Source organism: Coenobita brevimanus, chromosome 111, assembly GCF_032717465.1.
Source record: "Coenobita brevimanus isolate Jiangsu-jjx chromosome 111, ASM3271746v2, whole genome shotgun sequence".
Taxonomy (NCBI): Eukaryota; Metazoa; Arthropoda; class Malacostraca; order Decapoda; family Coenobitidae; genus Coenobita; species Coenobita brevimanus.
The window spans coordinates 3,132,277-3,150,681 of record NC_137064.1 but is presented as its reverse complement, the minus strand read 5'-3'; the positions used below and the strand labels follow the sequence as shown (position 1 = coordinate 3,150,681).

The following is an 18,405-nucleotide window of genomic DNA, read 5'->3' as shown; positions in this document are numbered from 1 at the left end:
GTCAAAACAAAAAATCCGTGGAGGAAATAGGTTCTTTTTGGAGAATAAGTCCATGTGGGAATTCGGTGTGTCACCATAGGAAGGAAATAGATCCACGGAGGGAAAAATTGGAAAATAGGTCCGGAAGGGAAAAAATAGGTCCATGCGAGACCTAGGCCTGTGGAAGCAAATAAGTGCCTGGGTGGGGTGACTGTCTCAGCGGGGTGTAGCCAGAGACGGACTTGTGTGCTAATGTGATATGGAGAGCTGCTTTTATAGCATAGACTAGGCATGTGACCGTACGCTTAAAACTTACTTCGAAAAAGGCAAGGCAAGGCGAAGGTTGATGTAGGCCTTGGGCAAGCCCCGGTATTTTGTAATAATTTATGAGGCACGCGTCTGGCTCCTCTGTCTCGTTGCTAACACCACTCTGTGATGAGGAATGCAGGCTAATCAATTACATTAACTATAGGTGTACCTTAAATGACTGTCAGATATTAGATTTCGTCTTCGTGATTTGATTTTTACGCACAAAACTGTGCATGACATTTATATGGTTGCAAGCCTCACTCCCGTTTCACTTGAGGCGATCTGTGACACTGATGGATGTTCCTCATTTAATTTACAAGACACTTTGATGCAAATGAAGACGCTCTACTCCGCATAGGAACTGCAACATGTGAAGTGGAAGCCCTCACTTTTCCTTAGGAGGCACTTCTGTGACACATGGAAGCCTCTCAAGAGAAAATAGGTTGCCCATAAAATGAAGGCCCCCTACTCGTGGGACAGCCTCCCTTCCCCTCTAAAAGAAATTGTAGCTACGTACAGCCTTGAGCAAAAATTCGCTGACAATCCTCTGCCATTACTGTGTTTTGTATTCCCTATTTCTCATTTCCCTTCAAGTGAATGAAAGTATCTTTTCATATCTCACTTGTATTTTTCATTGTGCTGTTACGTGAGCGTAGTTCATATAAGCCTTCCATTGCCTAAGCCAGCAGAAAAGTACCGGCGAACTTTTTCTCCCGGCTGTACCTATCTACACCCTGCGTTAACCTAGCGTAATCTAATGTGAACTTCCACTCCGGGTGTGACGCGAGGTCATAAACCGGGCTGTCTGCTGGACAATACCCTCAGCCATCCAAAAGAACCTACTTTAAAACTTAACCAAACCTAAACCAATTTAATTCAGACTAGCCCAATAAGTAGCATAAAATTGGACCTGGCATGAAGTCTAACCTAATCATGGTCTGGTATTACCTAATCTTGATTTAACCTAGTATATTGTGTCTCCTTTACCCTAACCTAATCTCTCTCCACTCAGCCTCCCCCAGCACCTCCCCCGCCCCGCCCCGCATCGTGGACTATGTGCCCAAGAAGATTCAGTTCGTCGAAGCTGCCTCCTCCCAAGGTAAATACACACCGGAGTGTAAGCGACTGGAAAACTTCTGTCCATTCCAGTTGTTTTCTCATATTTCGTATCTGTGAGTATTTTTTTTTCCTCCCCCTGTTCATCTCCTGTTTAAATCATCTCTCTCTCTCTCTCTCTCTCTCTCTCTCTCTCTCTCTCTCTCTCTCTCTCTCTCTCTCTGACAGACACTGAGTATATCAGATAATTTTTTTTTTATTTTATTTTTTTATTTTTTTTACGTGTCCGACTCTGGGCAAAGGCTTAGGGCCTATTTCTTGGGGGCAGTCACCTATCCCAAGGCCCAGTTGTCCTCCTAATCTCCACATGTCACCACTTCGGCGCTAACACCCACCGTCCATATTGAATACATGCTAGGGCTGTCTCATACAGGACTGATGTACTGGTATTAACGGGGATACTTTTACGACATGTCGGCGGATCATCTGGTAGATCAGGAGAGTCTGCTTCTGAGGAAATTCAAATCCTTAAACTGTTCCCTGCCCCAGCCGGGATTCGATCCTGGGTCCATTAGGATTGCAGGCCGCCTCTCTACCGATTCAAAGATAATTTTCCTTATATAATTATTTTATAAACGTATAATGACATTCAGCAATTAGGTTAATATAGTTATTATCGTAATATGACCTTTCTGAATTTTCAGTAAAACACACACACACACACACACACACACACACACACACAACCCTTTCAGCACTGTTCAACTGCCAGATCATTCTGTTAAATTTAGATCATAGTCGTGCATCTCTTCTAACATTCTGGCTGCTAAAATTTCTCCCAGTCGAACAGGACCGGTCTCTAAGTTTGAATAATAAAAAGTGATTCCAAAGCGGTAATAGTTTGACCACTGGGCCTACTGTGCATGACGTACTGCCGTATCAATAGACGATTTTATTCAGCTTAAGAACAAACCGTCAAGCTGAAGAGGCTTTTGTCATTCGGTCTTGCCGTGGCCAGACGATTTTGTGCAAGATAGGAGAACCGATCTTGCAAGGAAAGAGTTAATTTTTATTTATCTTTCTGTTCAGTAATTTTTCTCAGATTTTTATTGTGTTATAACCTACTTTATTTATCCTCTCACGGTCGGATCAACTCTAGTCTTCCATTCTGACTAACACCAGATATTTTAATTGAGCTAACAGTGAGCCCTTGAAACCTGACAGCTGACAATACTTTGACCACTACTTCTTTCATGGTCAGGACCACACTAGCATCATCCTGATCCAGCTAACAACAAGCGATTTTACCGCATTCTTTTTCAGTAAACACCAAACTGTTTTATTCAGCTTAGAGTGAGCCATAGGGGCCTGAATGTTAGCCTTTATATTTTGTGTTGCAGGTGGAGAAAGGCAACAAGGGCCTGCCATTGTCGTATCCGATCCTGATACTACAGAGGCACTGCTTGGTTCCCGCCCTGGTCAGTATTAATAGATCTCTCTCTCTCTCTCTCTCTCTCTGATTAGTGTATCCTTTTCATTTTAAAGTGGGAAGGAGGAGCTTTATAATCACTGTTTGTTTGCTTCGTTGATTATTTCATTTTGATAGGAAAATAATAATAACATAACATCTTAGAGGTTGGAAATGCAGACAAAATTTCCAGTGACCATCAGAGGCAGGATAGGTACTTTGCATCTATTTACATACTTTACATTCATTGTCAGATCTTTAAAAGACATTCATTGTACTTTTAATCATTATTTCATTTTTAAAATTCCCGGGCACAGTTAGCAGTGAGACAGCAGAGGGCGGGGTGGGCACTTTAATCATGGCTACCCAGAGACCAAAGTCGCCTCGGCCCAACACCCCGAAAAATCAAGAAAGTAATGAGTCTTTCTGGGACAAAATTGGGACTCTGGGACGAAAAAAGAAGCTGAAGGAAGGTAAGTGTCTGTTAATCATTATAAGTGACTATTTCGTTAAGGTGCAATGTGTAAAATAGCCTATTCAGTGAGCAGGTGGAACATTGTTTACATTTAACGGGTGACTCAGAGGGTCGGAAAAAAGACCCACCCACTTTCATTAAATCATTTACCTCATAGTCTATCTTGCTTTAAAGTTTGATTGTATGATATGATGATAATACTTTGGTATCACTCTTTCACTTTTGCTTGTTACTGGTGTGCTATTAAGGATGTATATAGTATGAATTATTAGTTTTGGCTCAGGTGTGTGTGCGGCTAAAATAGATAGCCTGATAAAGTACCAGGAAGGTGTATTTTTGATATGTGGCTTAACGCATCTGTGATTTGATAGGGCTGAATATATGTGGCATATTGCTAAGATCATTTGACACCCTCAGAAAATCATTATGTAACAAACTTCGAGAAATATGAATTACTGAAATTTCCATGCTAAAGTAATTTTGGTGAAACTGTAGGAGAGCTCACTGGCATAGAATTTACTGTTACATTTTTTACTCAATAATCTATCTATCTATCTATTGCCAGACGCCATAATCCCGTAAGGCTTGGTCATTTGACTTTGAGTTATTTGTTTTACGGGGAGGGGCACTAACCTTCCACCAACCCACTTGCTGACACGTAGGGAGTACATATGTTCTGGTCAGTAAGCTGGAGCGGAATTATCATTGTCTATCTATCTATCTATTGCCAGACGCCTCAATCCCGTTTGGGGTGGCCACAAACAAATCGCCTCCAAGTCGCCCTGTCCCCCGCCATTTCACTGCCCTGCTCCACCATTGTGATATCTTTAAAAGTTGCAGAAATGCATAATTTTTGAAGGTATCAGTTGTACAACCTCACCAGTTTTACACATGCCCATGACAAGCAACCACCCACCATGTTGGACTTTCAGGTTGATTTGGCTTCAGAGTCAGTCTGTTATTAGTCATTCTTCCTTACTTACCTAACCTAACCTAACTACCCAGAACGATATAGAGATGAATAAGTTTTTGTTTTGAATTGACCCATTGTCCTCTGTAGGACGCCACTGCCAACATGAGCAAACCTAAACCTAACCTGATAACATAAGTGTTATTTCTGCTGAATTTAGATGTCATAAGTGAATTATGCAATCTTTAGTAACAAATGTTTCTGCAGAACCTAGGTGTCTGGTATGATTTGCACAGTTATGAAAGACATCGCAGTCTCTTAAATTGTCATCGTTTGTTGATGGGAACTGTACTGAAGTGTGTAATTTTTTTTCCAAATTGTATTGTGTGTATCTTTATAAATGCTCCAAGATGCTTTCATTTGTTGGACTTGGTCACCTAGTGGCAGCTGTCTGCACTTCTTGATCTCTGGCAGCCCTGTTTTTCAGTCCCTTATCCCCAAGGTCAGACTTTGTGACCTCATCCCAGGTCTTTTTTGGTCTGCCCCTTGCAAGCCTTCCCCCAGTGTTCACACTTCTTACCTCCTGCACCCAGTTGTCATCCTCCATCCTCTCAGCAGGCCCATACCATATCAGTCTACCCCTCCTCATCACAACACCAATATATTCAATTCTCATCCTTCCTCTCAACTCTTCAGTTGCAGAGCAAGATCCCCAAGGCCGTGCATTCAAGAACACACTACACATCCATTTAATTATTGCCACTTTTGTAGCCTACATTGAGCATGTGAATATTCTCTTCCTTTACTGTCCAGGTCTCACTATCATACAGCATTACGCTGCTGACACATGCCACGTACAACGATCCCCAAACACTGAGGGAGAGCCCTCCCAAAGAAATTGATTTGATATAAGAGTAATTATTGCACTCCAGTTGGATTGAGCTGGTGAAGGTTTATAATCAAGGGGTAGTTGGGGTTTATTGCTCACGTAATGCCACTCAGGGATGAGTGAGGCTGGTCACTTTCATCTTAAATGTCAGGACCAACTGCCTAGCCCCGGGCTCCTACGCTCCTTATGGGGCAATGTAGGATTGGATGATGGATGGATGGATGGTAACGTTCAGGTTGATATATTTTCTGTATATAAAACTATATCAATCCATCTATGGCCAGATGCCATAATTCCACAAGGGGTGGCCATTTGACTTTGAGTTGGCTAGTTCCTTTACGGGGAAGGACACTAACCCTCTGCCAGCCCACTTGTTGACACAGGGAAAACATATGGGTTGGGTATATGCTTACCACTCAGTTTTGTAAATGGTTATGTTGGCTTTGCTTTAGATTTATTATGTATCCTAACCATTGGAGAGGGTGCAGCCAAGTTGTGATTGTTTATTATGATGGTTCCAGTAATTTAATGCTTAACCTTTGCATGCATGGTGTAGGTAAATAAGTTTTTGTATCCAAGGTACAGTAGTTTGCATAGAGTTGGGCCTGCTATCATGCCCCCTGTGTACCCCCCCCCCCCCCCAAAAAAAAAAAAAAAAAAAAATGTAATTTTTTCCTAGCCAAAACTGTTTATAGTGGAATGATAAATGGATATTAGTGGTTGCCTTATCAACTATGCTAGAGGATGAGCAAATAAAGATATATTGAAAGTTGAGATTTCAGCCACACATTATCATTCCAAATAAAGTTGGGAGCACATAAAACAACTTCCCAGCTGACAGTTTATGGGACACCATTTTTAATCAGATAAATAGTTACTTTTACGGTTTTACCAGTTCTTATGGTACTTTTGCAATTAGCTGTGTTATGACCAACATATATATATATATATATATATATATATATATATATATATATGGTTACCACCCAGCATTGTAAATGGTTTCCTGGTGTACAGGAAACCATTTGGCTTGTCACTCAGCACAGAGTTACCCATAGATGGAAGGAGTAGGAAAGAATGTCAGAAGAGGAAGGAAGGAAGGGAGGAAAGGGCAGGCACCTGAGAGCAACACTTTATCGAGTGAGTGGATGGTGAGCGCCCCAACCTAACACTAACTGTTTATATTTACTGTAGTAATTTAGTACTGTACAAGTGCCAAACTTAGTGTTAATTTTCCTGGAAGTGTCTTTTTTTTTTTTTTTTTTTTCCCCAGCACTCAGTACTGTAACTCAGTTTCTGCAGGGTAAGAGTGCCCACTCTTGGTTATTATTATTATTGTTACTATTATTATTCTTGTTATTATACTAAAATATTACTGTGCAGTACAGTATTGTCACTTTTCCTTTTATATATATATATATATATATATATATATATAGGTGGAAGGGGAATATGATTAGGATGAAGATGATAATGTGATTTTGTCTCATAGGTGACTATATTATTTTAGTTATCTCACATGTTGATGTTTGTTTGCAGTGCAGGAGGTGCAGGTGGAGGGTAAACATGCCATCGATTCCCCAGGCTCCCCCATGTCCGTTGACGTTCCTCCTGATGACTACAATCTAGGCAAGTCTTAAATTTATAGAGCTGTGTTTTTGTGGACTAAGGAGACTTCCTAACACTTAATTGATTCATTGTATTTATACATTATAGTTTCATATTATTTTGTGTACAGTACTGAATTATGTTCTTTCATGTAGAAATACAGTTTACCGTATTGCATTAGTAAGAGATGAGAGTATTCATGAGCCATGTGCAGAAATACATTATACTGATTGAGAAAGTTTGTTACAGACTCTCCAGAGTCAGCAAGAATATGACCTGTAATATTGTATTATAAACACATTCAGTCTAGAAATGTCATTTCCATTTTTGTTCAAAGCTAATGTTAGACTACAGCATTTTATTTGGATTTGGAGGCCTCAGTTAGTGAAGGGACTAGTAATGACTATAGCCTCCAAATCATAAACTCTCTCCACAGCTGAATAGAATACTTTGGAGTTACTATAGCTAACTGCATTTTTTTTTTTTTTTTTTCTATTTTCATGGTGCCAGAATGATTACTCAAGTGTATGAGTTATACTGTATATAGGTATCCCATAAATACCACTTCAGTATGTGGGTGTATTTTTTCTGTTGTGCAATTTGAGGTTCTGTACTAGTAGTTACATAGTAACAGGGGATGTTGGCATAGGCTAAGCTGATAGTTGTCATTAATAATTTTTGTTGCCAGAGGACAACGAGGAGAGGTCGATGATAGAGCCCAGATCCTATGAGGACCCCAAGTTGAAGGAGCTTATCATCATCCTCATAGAGTGGATCAATGACGTGTTGGCGCCTGAACGCATCATTGTCAAAGACATCGAGGAGGATCTGTATGATGGCATGGTCTTCCATAAACTCATCGGTATGGCAGGTTTATTTCTCTCTCTCCTTATTTTTACCCTTTTGCTGTGGAGGAGGCTTTCAGATACTAAATAATATTGTTTGGCTGATTCGTTTATAAAGGCTCCAACATGCTTGCATGCGTTGGCTTTGGTCACCTAATGGTGGCTTTCCGTGTTGCTCGATCTCTGGCAGTCTCTCTGTTCAGTCCCTTATCCCTGAGGTCACACTCTGTGGCCTCATCCTAGGTCTTTTTCAGTCTGCCTATCACAACCCTACCCCTGACATTCACTCTTCCCACCTTCTGCACCTATTTGTTGTCCTCCATCCTCTCAACATGCCCAGACCATCTCAGTCTGCCTCCCCCTCCCCCCTCCTTATCACAACACCAATATAGGCTACTCTAGTTCCATCCTTCTCGGTAAAATAAAGAGTGAGACGGACCACAGGCCCCACCCACCTGCACAGTCCCAAGTCCAGGCATGGGACCTTGGACCCATAGCCCCACAAGCAGTGGCCAGTGGCTGTGGCAGTGGCGTCGGGCCACCCTGCCAGGACAGATGCAGGGACACCTTCCAGGCATTCCTTGGCATTGTAGCTGCCCTGTCATTATACACCCACTGATAGGGCAGCCTCCTGGAGCATGACTCCCAGGTTCATTCCCCTCTCTGCTGGACGGAAGTGGCGGCCTGGGAACCACAATGCCTTTTACACTCTGGCACAGATCTGAGCCCCACCCCATCCTGGTCCAAAAACTACACTGGCGAAGCCCATGCCATGCCTCCCCTCGGGTCTGGCACTTGGTGGTGGGGGCAGAGTTTTCTGACCACATGCCCTTGCTGACATCAACCCCTGTAATGTAGTAGACTACATTGTATGATATGTAAAGAGTATGTAGGGTAGTGCATGTGGTAGTTAGAGAAAAAATGTTTGGGAGAGTATGCTGGCCCACTGTCCGTGTTTGTGTCACACTAAGGGGGATGGTTGGGATATTCCGATGGCTTTTGAAACAGGAGCTCCAGCTCTCCCTATCACCATCATTCCCATCCTCTGTGGGTGTACTGTCCTGATCGACTGGTGCTACAACCTACACCTTTGGGGCTATACTTTGTTTTTGTTGGTTTGAAGAAGACCTTTGGCAGAGTCCCAAGGGAGGTGGTGAAGTGGGCTATGAGAAAGCTTAGGAATGAAGAGTGGGTGGTTAGAGCGGTCATGGCTGTGTATGTGGGTGCTCACACCTAGGTGAGAGTGAATGGATATTTAAGTGACAAGTTTTCCCTGAATGTTTGTGTGCATCAGGGATCTGTCTTGAGTTCTTTATTGTCTGTCAGTGTGCTTGAAGCTTTCTCATGTGACTTAAGAAATGGACTCCCATGGGAGATGTTTTCTGATGGCATGGTGTTGATTGCAGAAAATGAAATGGAGACAGAGGAAAGATTTAGGAAGTGGAAGAGATGAAATGGGGCACAAGGGTGTAAGAGTAAATTTTGATAGGGCTGGTGGTAGTACTGGCAGAGCAAAGGGATAATGGCCATGTTCAGTTTGCCACAAGGGTGTGGGAAGTAATTCAGTCTTGTGCAGTGTGTGTAATAAGTGGGTGCATAAGAGATGTAGTGGTATTAAAGGTTGGCTGCAACTTCATGGTGATTTCATGTGTGCTGTGTGTCAGGGGGAGCATATAGAGACTGTCAGGTGTAAAAGGATTGATCTTACAGAAGAGTCTCTTGAGAGTATGGAAGAGTTTTGTTATTTGGGGGACATGTTATGTGCTGGAGGTGGGGTTGCAGCTTGCACTGTGGCATGGATAAGGAGTGGTTGGAGGAAGTTCTGGGAGCTGTTGCCTCTCCTAACACTGAGAGGGCTCTCCCTCTGTGCTAAGGGATCTTTGTATGCATCATGTGTTAGGAGTGTGATGCTGTATGGTAGTGGGACATGGACAGTTAAGGAAGAGGATATTTGTTGGCTCAAATGTACAGAAATGACAATGATTAGATGGGTGTGCAGTGCATCATTGAATGTGAGGCCAGGGTGATCTAGGATTGAAAATGAAGATTTAAGAGGAAGGATGGGACTGGAGTGTATTGGTATTGCAGTGAGGAGGGTTAGATTGAGATGGTTTGAGTATGTTGAGAGGATGAAGGTAGACAATTGGGCGCAGAAGATGAAAGTGTAAACATCGGAGGTAGGGCTGCAAGAAGCAGATTAAATTAGACCTGGGATGAGGTCATAGAGTGTGATGTCAGGGATAAAGAACTAAGGAGGCTACCAGAGATTGAGGAGCATGGAGAGCCACCATCAGTTGATCAAGGCCGACGCATGCAAGTATGTTGGAGCCTATAAACAATACGATACAGCAGTCCCATTCTCTGTGATTAGGTTCTGTGTTGGCTGAAATCATCATGAGACAGGAAGATGAAATATGGAATATTGTATTGAATGTAGTTAAAAGAATAAAACAGTCTGAAGGTTACATGTTACAAGTTTTACCCCATTCCATGTCTTATGCAGAAATTTCTGATAAGATGCTTGTACGAACCACTGTAATCTTATTAATTAACCAAATACCTGTAATGGGGTGTTGTTGTGGAGCCAGCTGTAGTGCCCCTATTAACTGGATAGAGAGATGCAAATGCAACATCCATCCAAGAAAAAAAACCTACTCAATTCTCCCCATTTCTCTCTGTGGCAAGTCACTGTCTACCTCAGGGGAACCTTGGTTCACTGCATGGGAGCCCTACACGGGCAATGGTTGCCTGCGGTTGATGGGTCTGCTTGGCCAGATGGACTAGGGTTACTTAACAACAGCAGCAGCTTTACTCAGATGACTTATTTTAAAATTATATTCTTGCTACTTTTCTGGTGTGTTATTCATCTTAGGAGATACCGTAGTTTCTTAATTAAGGGGGTTAGATATATGGTAGCCATCACTAATCCCCTCTTTAACCCTTAAACCGCGGGCTTGTTTTGCTTTGACTTGCGGCTCCCGCGGGCATATTTGCGCTCCGACGGACTCTCTTAAAAATATTTGCCAAAAATCAGTTATTAGTCCTAGAATATTAGAATCACATATACTTATGGCACATACCTTCAGCTTTCTCCTTGGGTGTTTGTTGAGCCTTCGTCGAGTACCGTAGGACTTGTGGAGACCTCTGAAGTTGGGTAACAAAGTCTGTACTTTACACTTCCCGACAACTCGTAATATGATTACCACAGCCTGATATTATCACTAGAAACACTATTCTATTATTCTCAAATAGTTTGGAATCCATACTCCAAAAAAAAAAACACTGTGAAAGCAATGAAAATTACGAGGGCGTATGACCATCCCACTTCTGATCGTTCGCTGCTAGTGCTGTCTATTATTCATAAAAACACTCACAGTTTATATTTCTGTTACTATATAACACTTATATATATATCTACGGTCTTTATCCATAAGTTTCCTTCAGTAATAGTAGTTTATTGTCACTGTAGGGATTCAATTTCTCTTAGTAAAATACGTAGCATTCACTTTCTCGTCCTGTATACTAGCATTGAGAATGAATGTCACTTTCACCTTCACTCTCATAACTCATAGTATTCATACTTGCTAGAGTGAAACTTTCACTTTCATTACTCGTAGTATATATACTCGTATTCTTATAATACTACTCATTTACATTTCTATTTACGTTCTCTATTTTATTTACATTATTTACATTTCTATTTTATTTACACTGTTATGCAATGTCATGAAGTAACTTATAAAACTATTTTTCACTGTTCACTTATATTTACATTCATTGCTTTCACTTGCTGTTTACACATTATTTACACATTATTTACAATTCCACTTGCACTGTTTTACTCAATAAAAAGATCGTAGTCACTCTCTATCAGTTGTCAGCCCTTTACCTCTTTCCACACGAGGTTTAGTAGGGAGTAAAGGTCACAGGGCCCTTTGCATGGGGCTAAAAAGCGTCGGAAGTTAACAGGAGCTAATCAGACATACCTTCACCTTCAAAGACGACAGTGAACTGATAGTAGTGGCCTCCTGCCGCCTGGCTAGGGTGAGTGCAATACTACCAACTTCAGCCCTGTGAGACTTGCTAATATATAGCAATGAAATGATTGGCTGGAAACCAAGACAATACGTAATAAATTAGGTAGTTCCAGGTGATTGTAAATATCACTTAGGCTTCTCCCTTCCCTCCTTATATGTATATTTATTACAAAAATAGATTATACGGCATATTTCAAGGGGAACTAAACAGCGAAAATTAGCAAACGAATGCACGTGAGGTGTTGTCAGGTGATAATTAGCCAATTCCAGGTGTATGGCAGTATCACTTACCTTATTTCTTTTTTGTATATATTATTTGGTATAAGAATAGGGCATAGGGCTTATTTCAATGGATGAAATCAGTGGAAAATTCCAGGGAAGATCTACTTAGCGTAGAATTCAGTGTGGTGGCCTGCAATAATTAGGTAGTTCCAGGTGAATGTACATATCACTTAGGCTTCTCCCTTCCTTTCTTATATATATTTTTATTACGAAAATAGATTATACGGTATATTTCAAGGGGAAATAAACAGCAAAAATTAGCGAACGAGTGCACTAGAGGTGTTGTCAGGTGATAATTAGCCAATTCTAGGTGTATGGCACTCTCACTTACCTTATTTCTTTCTTGTATATATTATTTGGTATAAGAATAGGGCATAGGGCTTATTTCAATGGATGAAATCAGTGAAAAATTCCAGGGAAGATTTACTTAGCGTAGCACGGCTGGGCAGGCGAGAGGATAGGGTAATGGAGGGGAGGTAGGGAGGGGAGTCAAGAACGGGGAGAAATGGCTAAATTGTCAACAATGGATGGGAGCACAGATGAGATTAGGAGTGCTGACTAGTGTTGGACATTGGCCGTACTGATAGACGATACAAGCCACCACTTGAAAGCCCAGGCGAATTCAAAATAACACAGAATCACAAAAGTGTCGCCCCGCAGTATGATCCCTTGCTCCCAAGCGTCACGAAAGTGACGTCCCGCGGTTAAGGGGTTAAGAGAAGTCTTTACTAGATGGAATAAAAATGTTTGGAAATGACAAGGATAAACCAGTAAAATGCCCTGTATGCCATCTTATTGAAGGGGTTAAGTTGTTTTTGCTGCGAAGTCCAGAATATATTGCAAAGCAAACTTCCAATAGTTCCATTACAATATTCAGTCATTTTAAGCATCTTCAAGTTTATGCTGTCACCTGCATGGAATAAATATATTCTGGAACAATTTCCATTCTTGCAGCCACAATTACCCGTCTCCCTTTCCCTCACCTCTCAGAGCAGCTGACTAACAACCCACTAGACGTCCAAGAGGTGACACAGAGTGAGGCCGGGCAGAAGCAGAAGCTGCGTGTGGTTCTCAATGCTGCCAACCATGTTAGTATCACAGTTTGCTAGGTTTTAGATTTTGTCACAGGACTGTAAGTCTGAACTTTTTATGGGCATTCATATATATGTTAAACTGTTTGAGACCAGTTCATTCTCTCTCTCTCTCTCTCTGTCTCTCTCTCAGAAAAAGAAATCATCATCATCATCATCATCATCCGGACCTCCTTTCCCACCCTGGGGCAGGGTGAGGGAAAGAAATAATAAAAAAAAATTATTTGAACATAAGCAGAGATGATGATAGAGCATGCTTAGTGATTTACCCCTGGGTGATAAAATTTTATATATGTGTGTGTGTGTGTGTGTGTGTGTGTGTGTGTGTGTGTGTGAACAGTTTTCTATCTTTTAATTGAAAGATTAAAAATTTTTAGTACACTACATGATTGGAGTGTGGTGGATAGATATTGTAGGCTGTCCAATATGTTATTGTCATCCTGGTGTAAAATGGCCTAGGCCACTTAAAAATGGTTTCCTGAAGCAGAGGAAAAGATTTGGCTTGTCGCTTATTGCACTGTCCCCTGTAAATACCTTTACCTCAGGTGAATGGGTAGTGGGTGCCCTCATCTACCTTGACATTGTTAGACAGGATCAGGAGTTAATTCCATGAAAATTAAAGCTGAGAAAGTGTATGTCATTATCAGCAGCATCCTAGGTTCTGGAAAGGGATGCCATCATGAGCTGGCACTAGTATAGCTGGGTGGCTCTAGTGCCTGGTTGTACAAATGCCCCTCAGCTTTTTCTCTGTCCCCCAGAAAGAAGTTAGTGGATTGCAGGAAAATGGCAGTTTCAGAGTGCAATCCACCAGACACATGTCCAGATGATCCTGGGGTGAGAACAGCAGCAGCTGCATCCCCACCCATTTCTCACTGACAGATGGAATTTGTTTGATGTAGAATAAGAAGAGGAGAGCATAAAAGTAGAATTGCTATCATCAGAGTGCTTAGTGATATGAACTAGTCATCCATACTCATCGTTCACTCATTCAGAGCTTATCCCAAAATCAAAGTTTACACCTTGTTCACATTGCAGATCCTGGGTCTGAGTCGGTATGGTCCGCACAAGTGGTCAGTAGAGTCCATCCACTCCAAGAATATTGTTGCCATTCTGCATTTGCTGGTGGCCCTAGCACGACACTTCCGAGCGCCCATCAAGATGCCGGAGAACTGCGTCATCAGTGTTGTTATTGTTCAGGTCAGTTATTACACCATTGGTATTGTCCTCCTCCTCCTCCTGCTAAGGGATAGGTAGGATCCAGAATTTTAATAGGAAAAGGAAAACTCCCTTCCATGTGATGGCACCAATCTAACTGGGTAGTTACACTGCTTAGTTATACTAACATCTCTGAGTTCCCTCTATGTCCTCTGAAATGAGGCTAGTAAACTGCAGGAGAAGGGCAACTTCAACTTGCCATCCATCAGGTTCATGTCCAGATAAGCCTGGAGTTGCAACTACTTTTACACCTGTGTTGCTAGTTTTGTAAAATTTCCAAACTTCTAAACTGCCTTAGTATGTGGGTAGCATCCAAAAAGTGGAAAAAGACAACATTACACATTGTTTAACACTGTTTTTCCAACTGCTTGTATGGTTGCAGTTACTTTTAATAGTGTTCAGGTAACTTGCCTGGCCCCGGGCTCCTATGCTCCTCATGGAGCAACACTGGGTTAGATGATGATGATGACATTATGAATGAAAAGATATTGGTACCAGTGACTTTAGATTTTCCTTCCAGTGATTTAGCATATAAAGAAAAAAAAATTTACGTGAAATGTGTTTGTGCCTTAGGTTTGTAAGCGTTTGCCATGTTGGAACATTGTTTATCAATGATGTTAACCTCTTTTTAAATTATTTCTGTTAACCCCCTGTAATTGCCTTGTGTATATTGTTCTTAGGTGGTAGGTGGTGGTGACCATCATCCACACACTTGTTGCCTACTTCTTCCAACACCTTTATCATTCATTTTCTGTGTTTGCCTTCCTCTCTTCCTATTTCTCTCATCTTTCATGTCACTTTTGTTTTCTCGTCTTTCCTTTGCAGGTGGCATTACATTGAATGACAAGCCTAATAGTTTCCTGTAAGGCAGGAAACCTTTTGCAGTGCTGGATGGTAACCATATAACCAACTCATACATGTTCCTTGTGTGTCAACAAGTGGGTTTGCAGATGGTTAGTGCCCCTCCCTGTAAAACAATTAACACTGAGAAACGGCCACCCTTTATGGAATTATGACATCTGGCAGTAGATAGATAGATTGATTTTGTTCTTGGTATTGAATTTTCATTCTGCTTGGGAGGGACACATAGTGTTGTAGTGAAAGAGTCAGAAGCAATGCCTATTACAGTATTTCCAGTAGAATTAGGTTCCATTTGCATATTTTTCGTGGTACTACCAGACTGTTTTATTTCATGCAGGAGAAAACCTGGTAGAGAAGGAGTAAACAATTTTGCTCTGGAGATACAGTTCATATTTTGTTATTATTACCTGCAGATGATTTTCAATTCAGCTTTGGAGAAACATTGAACTGAAAAAATAAGATACAGCTCTCATTAACTCTTCATTACGAGAGGTCAGCATTAAGCTGAATAAAATTGTATGGTGGTACAGTGCAGTTCCCCCAAAAAATTGTTGGGATCAAGAATCCTTCAATTTATCTGTTGCCAGACACCTCAGTCCCATAAAGCATGGCCACAAATTGCCTCCATGTCACCCTCTCCCCAGCTGTTTCACTGCCCTGCTCCCAGCTCATGTCACCCTTTTTTCATGTACCTCTCCACACCATACCTCCATCTCATCCTTGGTCTCCCCCTCCCTCTACCCCCTTCCACCTTACTCACGTACACACTCGTCATTAGTTTCTTGCTCTCCATCCTCTCCACATTGCCAAACCGCCTCAGTGTATTTCTCCTAACTCTTTGTATCACATCCATATCCACACCGCAGTGCTCCTTCACTTCCTCATTTGTCAGTCTGTCTTTCCATGTAACTCCACATGCTCGTCTCAAATAAGAAATAACCCATTTCAAGATCAAGAAGCTTTTGGAAAATATATTTTTTTTGGGGGGAAAACTGGAACTGTTTATCATTATAATCAGTTATTTTTATAGACGACCTAATTGGCATTGCATTTATCACTCACTGTATCCATCCTCAAATTTTGTTATCCCATAGTCATGGTTTTGATGGTTCAGGTGTGTAAACTGGTTCTCTTTTCTCCATAGGAACAGAATCACATAACAAAAAATTATGAAGTCAATCTTGTGGTCCAAGTGAGTCCAGCTTGAGATAGGTTAGGGTATTGTAAACTGCTGTGCCACATTTTAATTATAACAACACCCATGAAAGCTAAACCAGTTTTCTTTCCATACCAGTAGTAAATATATTGTGTTCTGGTATTTCTTTTTCTTATTTATTTATTTATATCCTTTTTTTGTTTATTCATTTTTTTTTTTTTTTCAGTAAACTGACATGCAAAATTCATTAGGAAAATCGGTACCTTTGGAAGTCTGGAATTTGAATTTTGAGAATTACACTGTAGCAAGATAAGTAAAAATATGCAATTATATGGAAGGGGTTCATGAATTACTGTGTAGCCACTTGACTTCACCTTTGATGAACAGAAGCTTGAGAGCCTTCTGAGTGAGGAGCCAACAGGGAGGTATGATGACTTTGCATGGAGAGGGGTGCCAAGCATAGGGTGCTTTAGTTTATCTATCTATCTATTGCCGGACGCCATAATTCCGTAAGGGGTGACCATTTGACTTTGAGTTATTTGTTTTATGGGGAGGGGCACTAACCCTCCACCAACCCACTTGCTGAAATGGAGGGAGCATGTATGGTTTAGTTGTATGGTTACCACCCAGCACTGTAAATGGTTTCTTGGCTCACATAAAACCATTTGGCTTGTCACTCAATGTAAAGCCACCTGTAAAGGAAAGAAAAGCAATAACAAGTGACAGGAAAGATGGGAGATATAGGAAGAGAAGAGGGCAGGCACAGAAAAAGAAATAAAGGCTAAGGAAGAAGTATGCGGCACTACTGTACATTAAGTGAGTGGATGATGGTTGCCACCACCTACCACCATTATTTTGTGTGATAATAAAATTTTGCCAAGTAGTATTATAAAGCACAGCAATTATGTTTACCCCTTCAAATAAGAGAGGTCCTTCCAAAGTTAGATGAAAATGCCAGATAGTTATAAGAAGTAATAGAACTATTATCTTAGTGAAGGGGTTGATGGCGGTGGTTTTTTAATATATTGTTTCAGTCAGAGAGGTCCTTCTTGAGTGACATTTAGCCATCTAGAGGTAGGCAGAGTAAAGCATAGAAGGCATCAACTTATCTTTAATGGTTTATTTTTTTATTTATTATTGGTGTCACTAGCTGATTTTTTTCAGCTTATGAGAGACTTTTCACATTCAGGGGGTTAGATATTGCCTTCATTGACCTGTTTCATTACACAAGATCTCTCATAAACTGAATAAAATTCCTTGGTTGCAGTAGTATTGAAATGAAAATTATATGCTGTACTGGAGTTAATGGGGCGAATGAATAAATTTGGATGTGATTGTTTAGCTAGTGTTCTGTACCTTTGTTGCCAAACAGAAGCGTGACGGCCAGCTGAATCATCGCATCGTGAATGAGGAACTAACAGGGACATACGATGATCTGGGACTAAGGTGCGAACGGGATGCCTTCGATACCCTGTTTGACCATGCACCAGACAAGCTTCAGGTTGTCAAGAGGGTAGGTTCATGAAATTAAATTGCTGAAGCATGATGTGATCATATCAGTTTTATTCTTACAGCTGCCAGACAGTTTTTTCAGCTTAAGAAGTAGTTAGAGACAAATTTCATCACCATTTACTGGACTGAGAGTTCTAGCTCTTTTCTGAACAATGAAGACCATATTCCAACTTTTTTTTTTTGGGGGGGAGGTATTTTATTTTTTATTTTTATTTTTATTTTTTGTACTGTATGTATATTTTGGTGGTAGGCGTGGACCCTCACAATCCACTCACTCGATGTAGTGATGCTCTCGAATGCCTGCCCTTTACCCACTTCTTTTCTTCCGTCTTTTCTCTTCTGTCTTTCTTTCCTTCATTCTTTGCTTTTCCTTCTGTCTACAGGTGACTCTACACTGAGTGACAAGCCAAATGGTTTCCTGTACACCAGGAAACCACTTACTAGGCTGGGTGGTAACCATATAGCCAAATTATGGCACCTGGTGGTTTAGTGGATAATTAAAGTGCTCGAATCGGATTGATCCTGATCAGGTTTATATCCAAGGGATGGTTGGGGTTTATTGCTCATGTAATGCCACTCAGGGATGATTGAGGCTGGTCACTCTCATCTTAAGTGTCAGGACCAACTTGCATATCCCCAGGCTTCTACACTCCTTATGGGGCAACATTAGATTTAATAATGAATGAATGAATGATATACTACTGTGTAGTTT

The 18,405-nt window shown here is 41.1% G+C and overlaps 1 protein-coding gene across 1 annotated transcript in view; it reads left to right on the top strand.

Moving 5' to 3' along the window:
* Positions 1-1,336: 1,336 nt before the first annotated feature.
* The window catches only part of parvin (beta-parvin), a 28,944-nt gene continuing 11,875 nt past the window's right edge, over positions 1,337-18,405 (top strand). The window contains exons 1-8 of the mRNA XM_080286493.1: positions 1,337-1,387; positions 2,745-2,822; positions 3,130-3,285; positions 6,626-6,715; positions 7,383-7,556; positions 12,849-12,946; positions 13,985-14,146; positions 17,554-17,694. Of these exons, the coding sequence (XP_080142619.1) occupies positions 3,171-3,285; positions 6,626-6,715; positions 7,383-7,556; positions 12,849-12,946; positions 13,985-14,146; positions 17,554-17,694 (780 nt within the window). The 5' untranslated portion in view covers positions 1,337-1,387; positions 2,745-2,822; positions 3,130-3,170. The remainder of the gene's footprint in view (positions 1,388-2,744; positions 2,823-3,129; positions 3,286-6,625; positions 6,716-7,382; positions 7,557-12,848; positions 12,947-13,984; positions 14,147-17,553; positions 17,695-18,405) is intronic.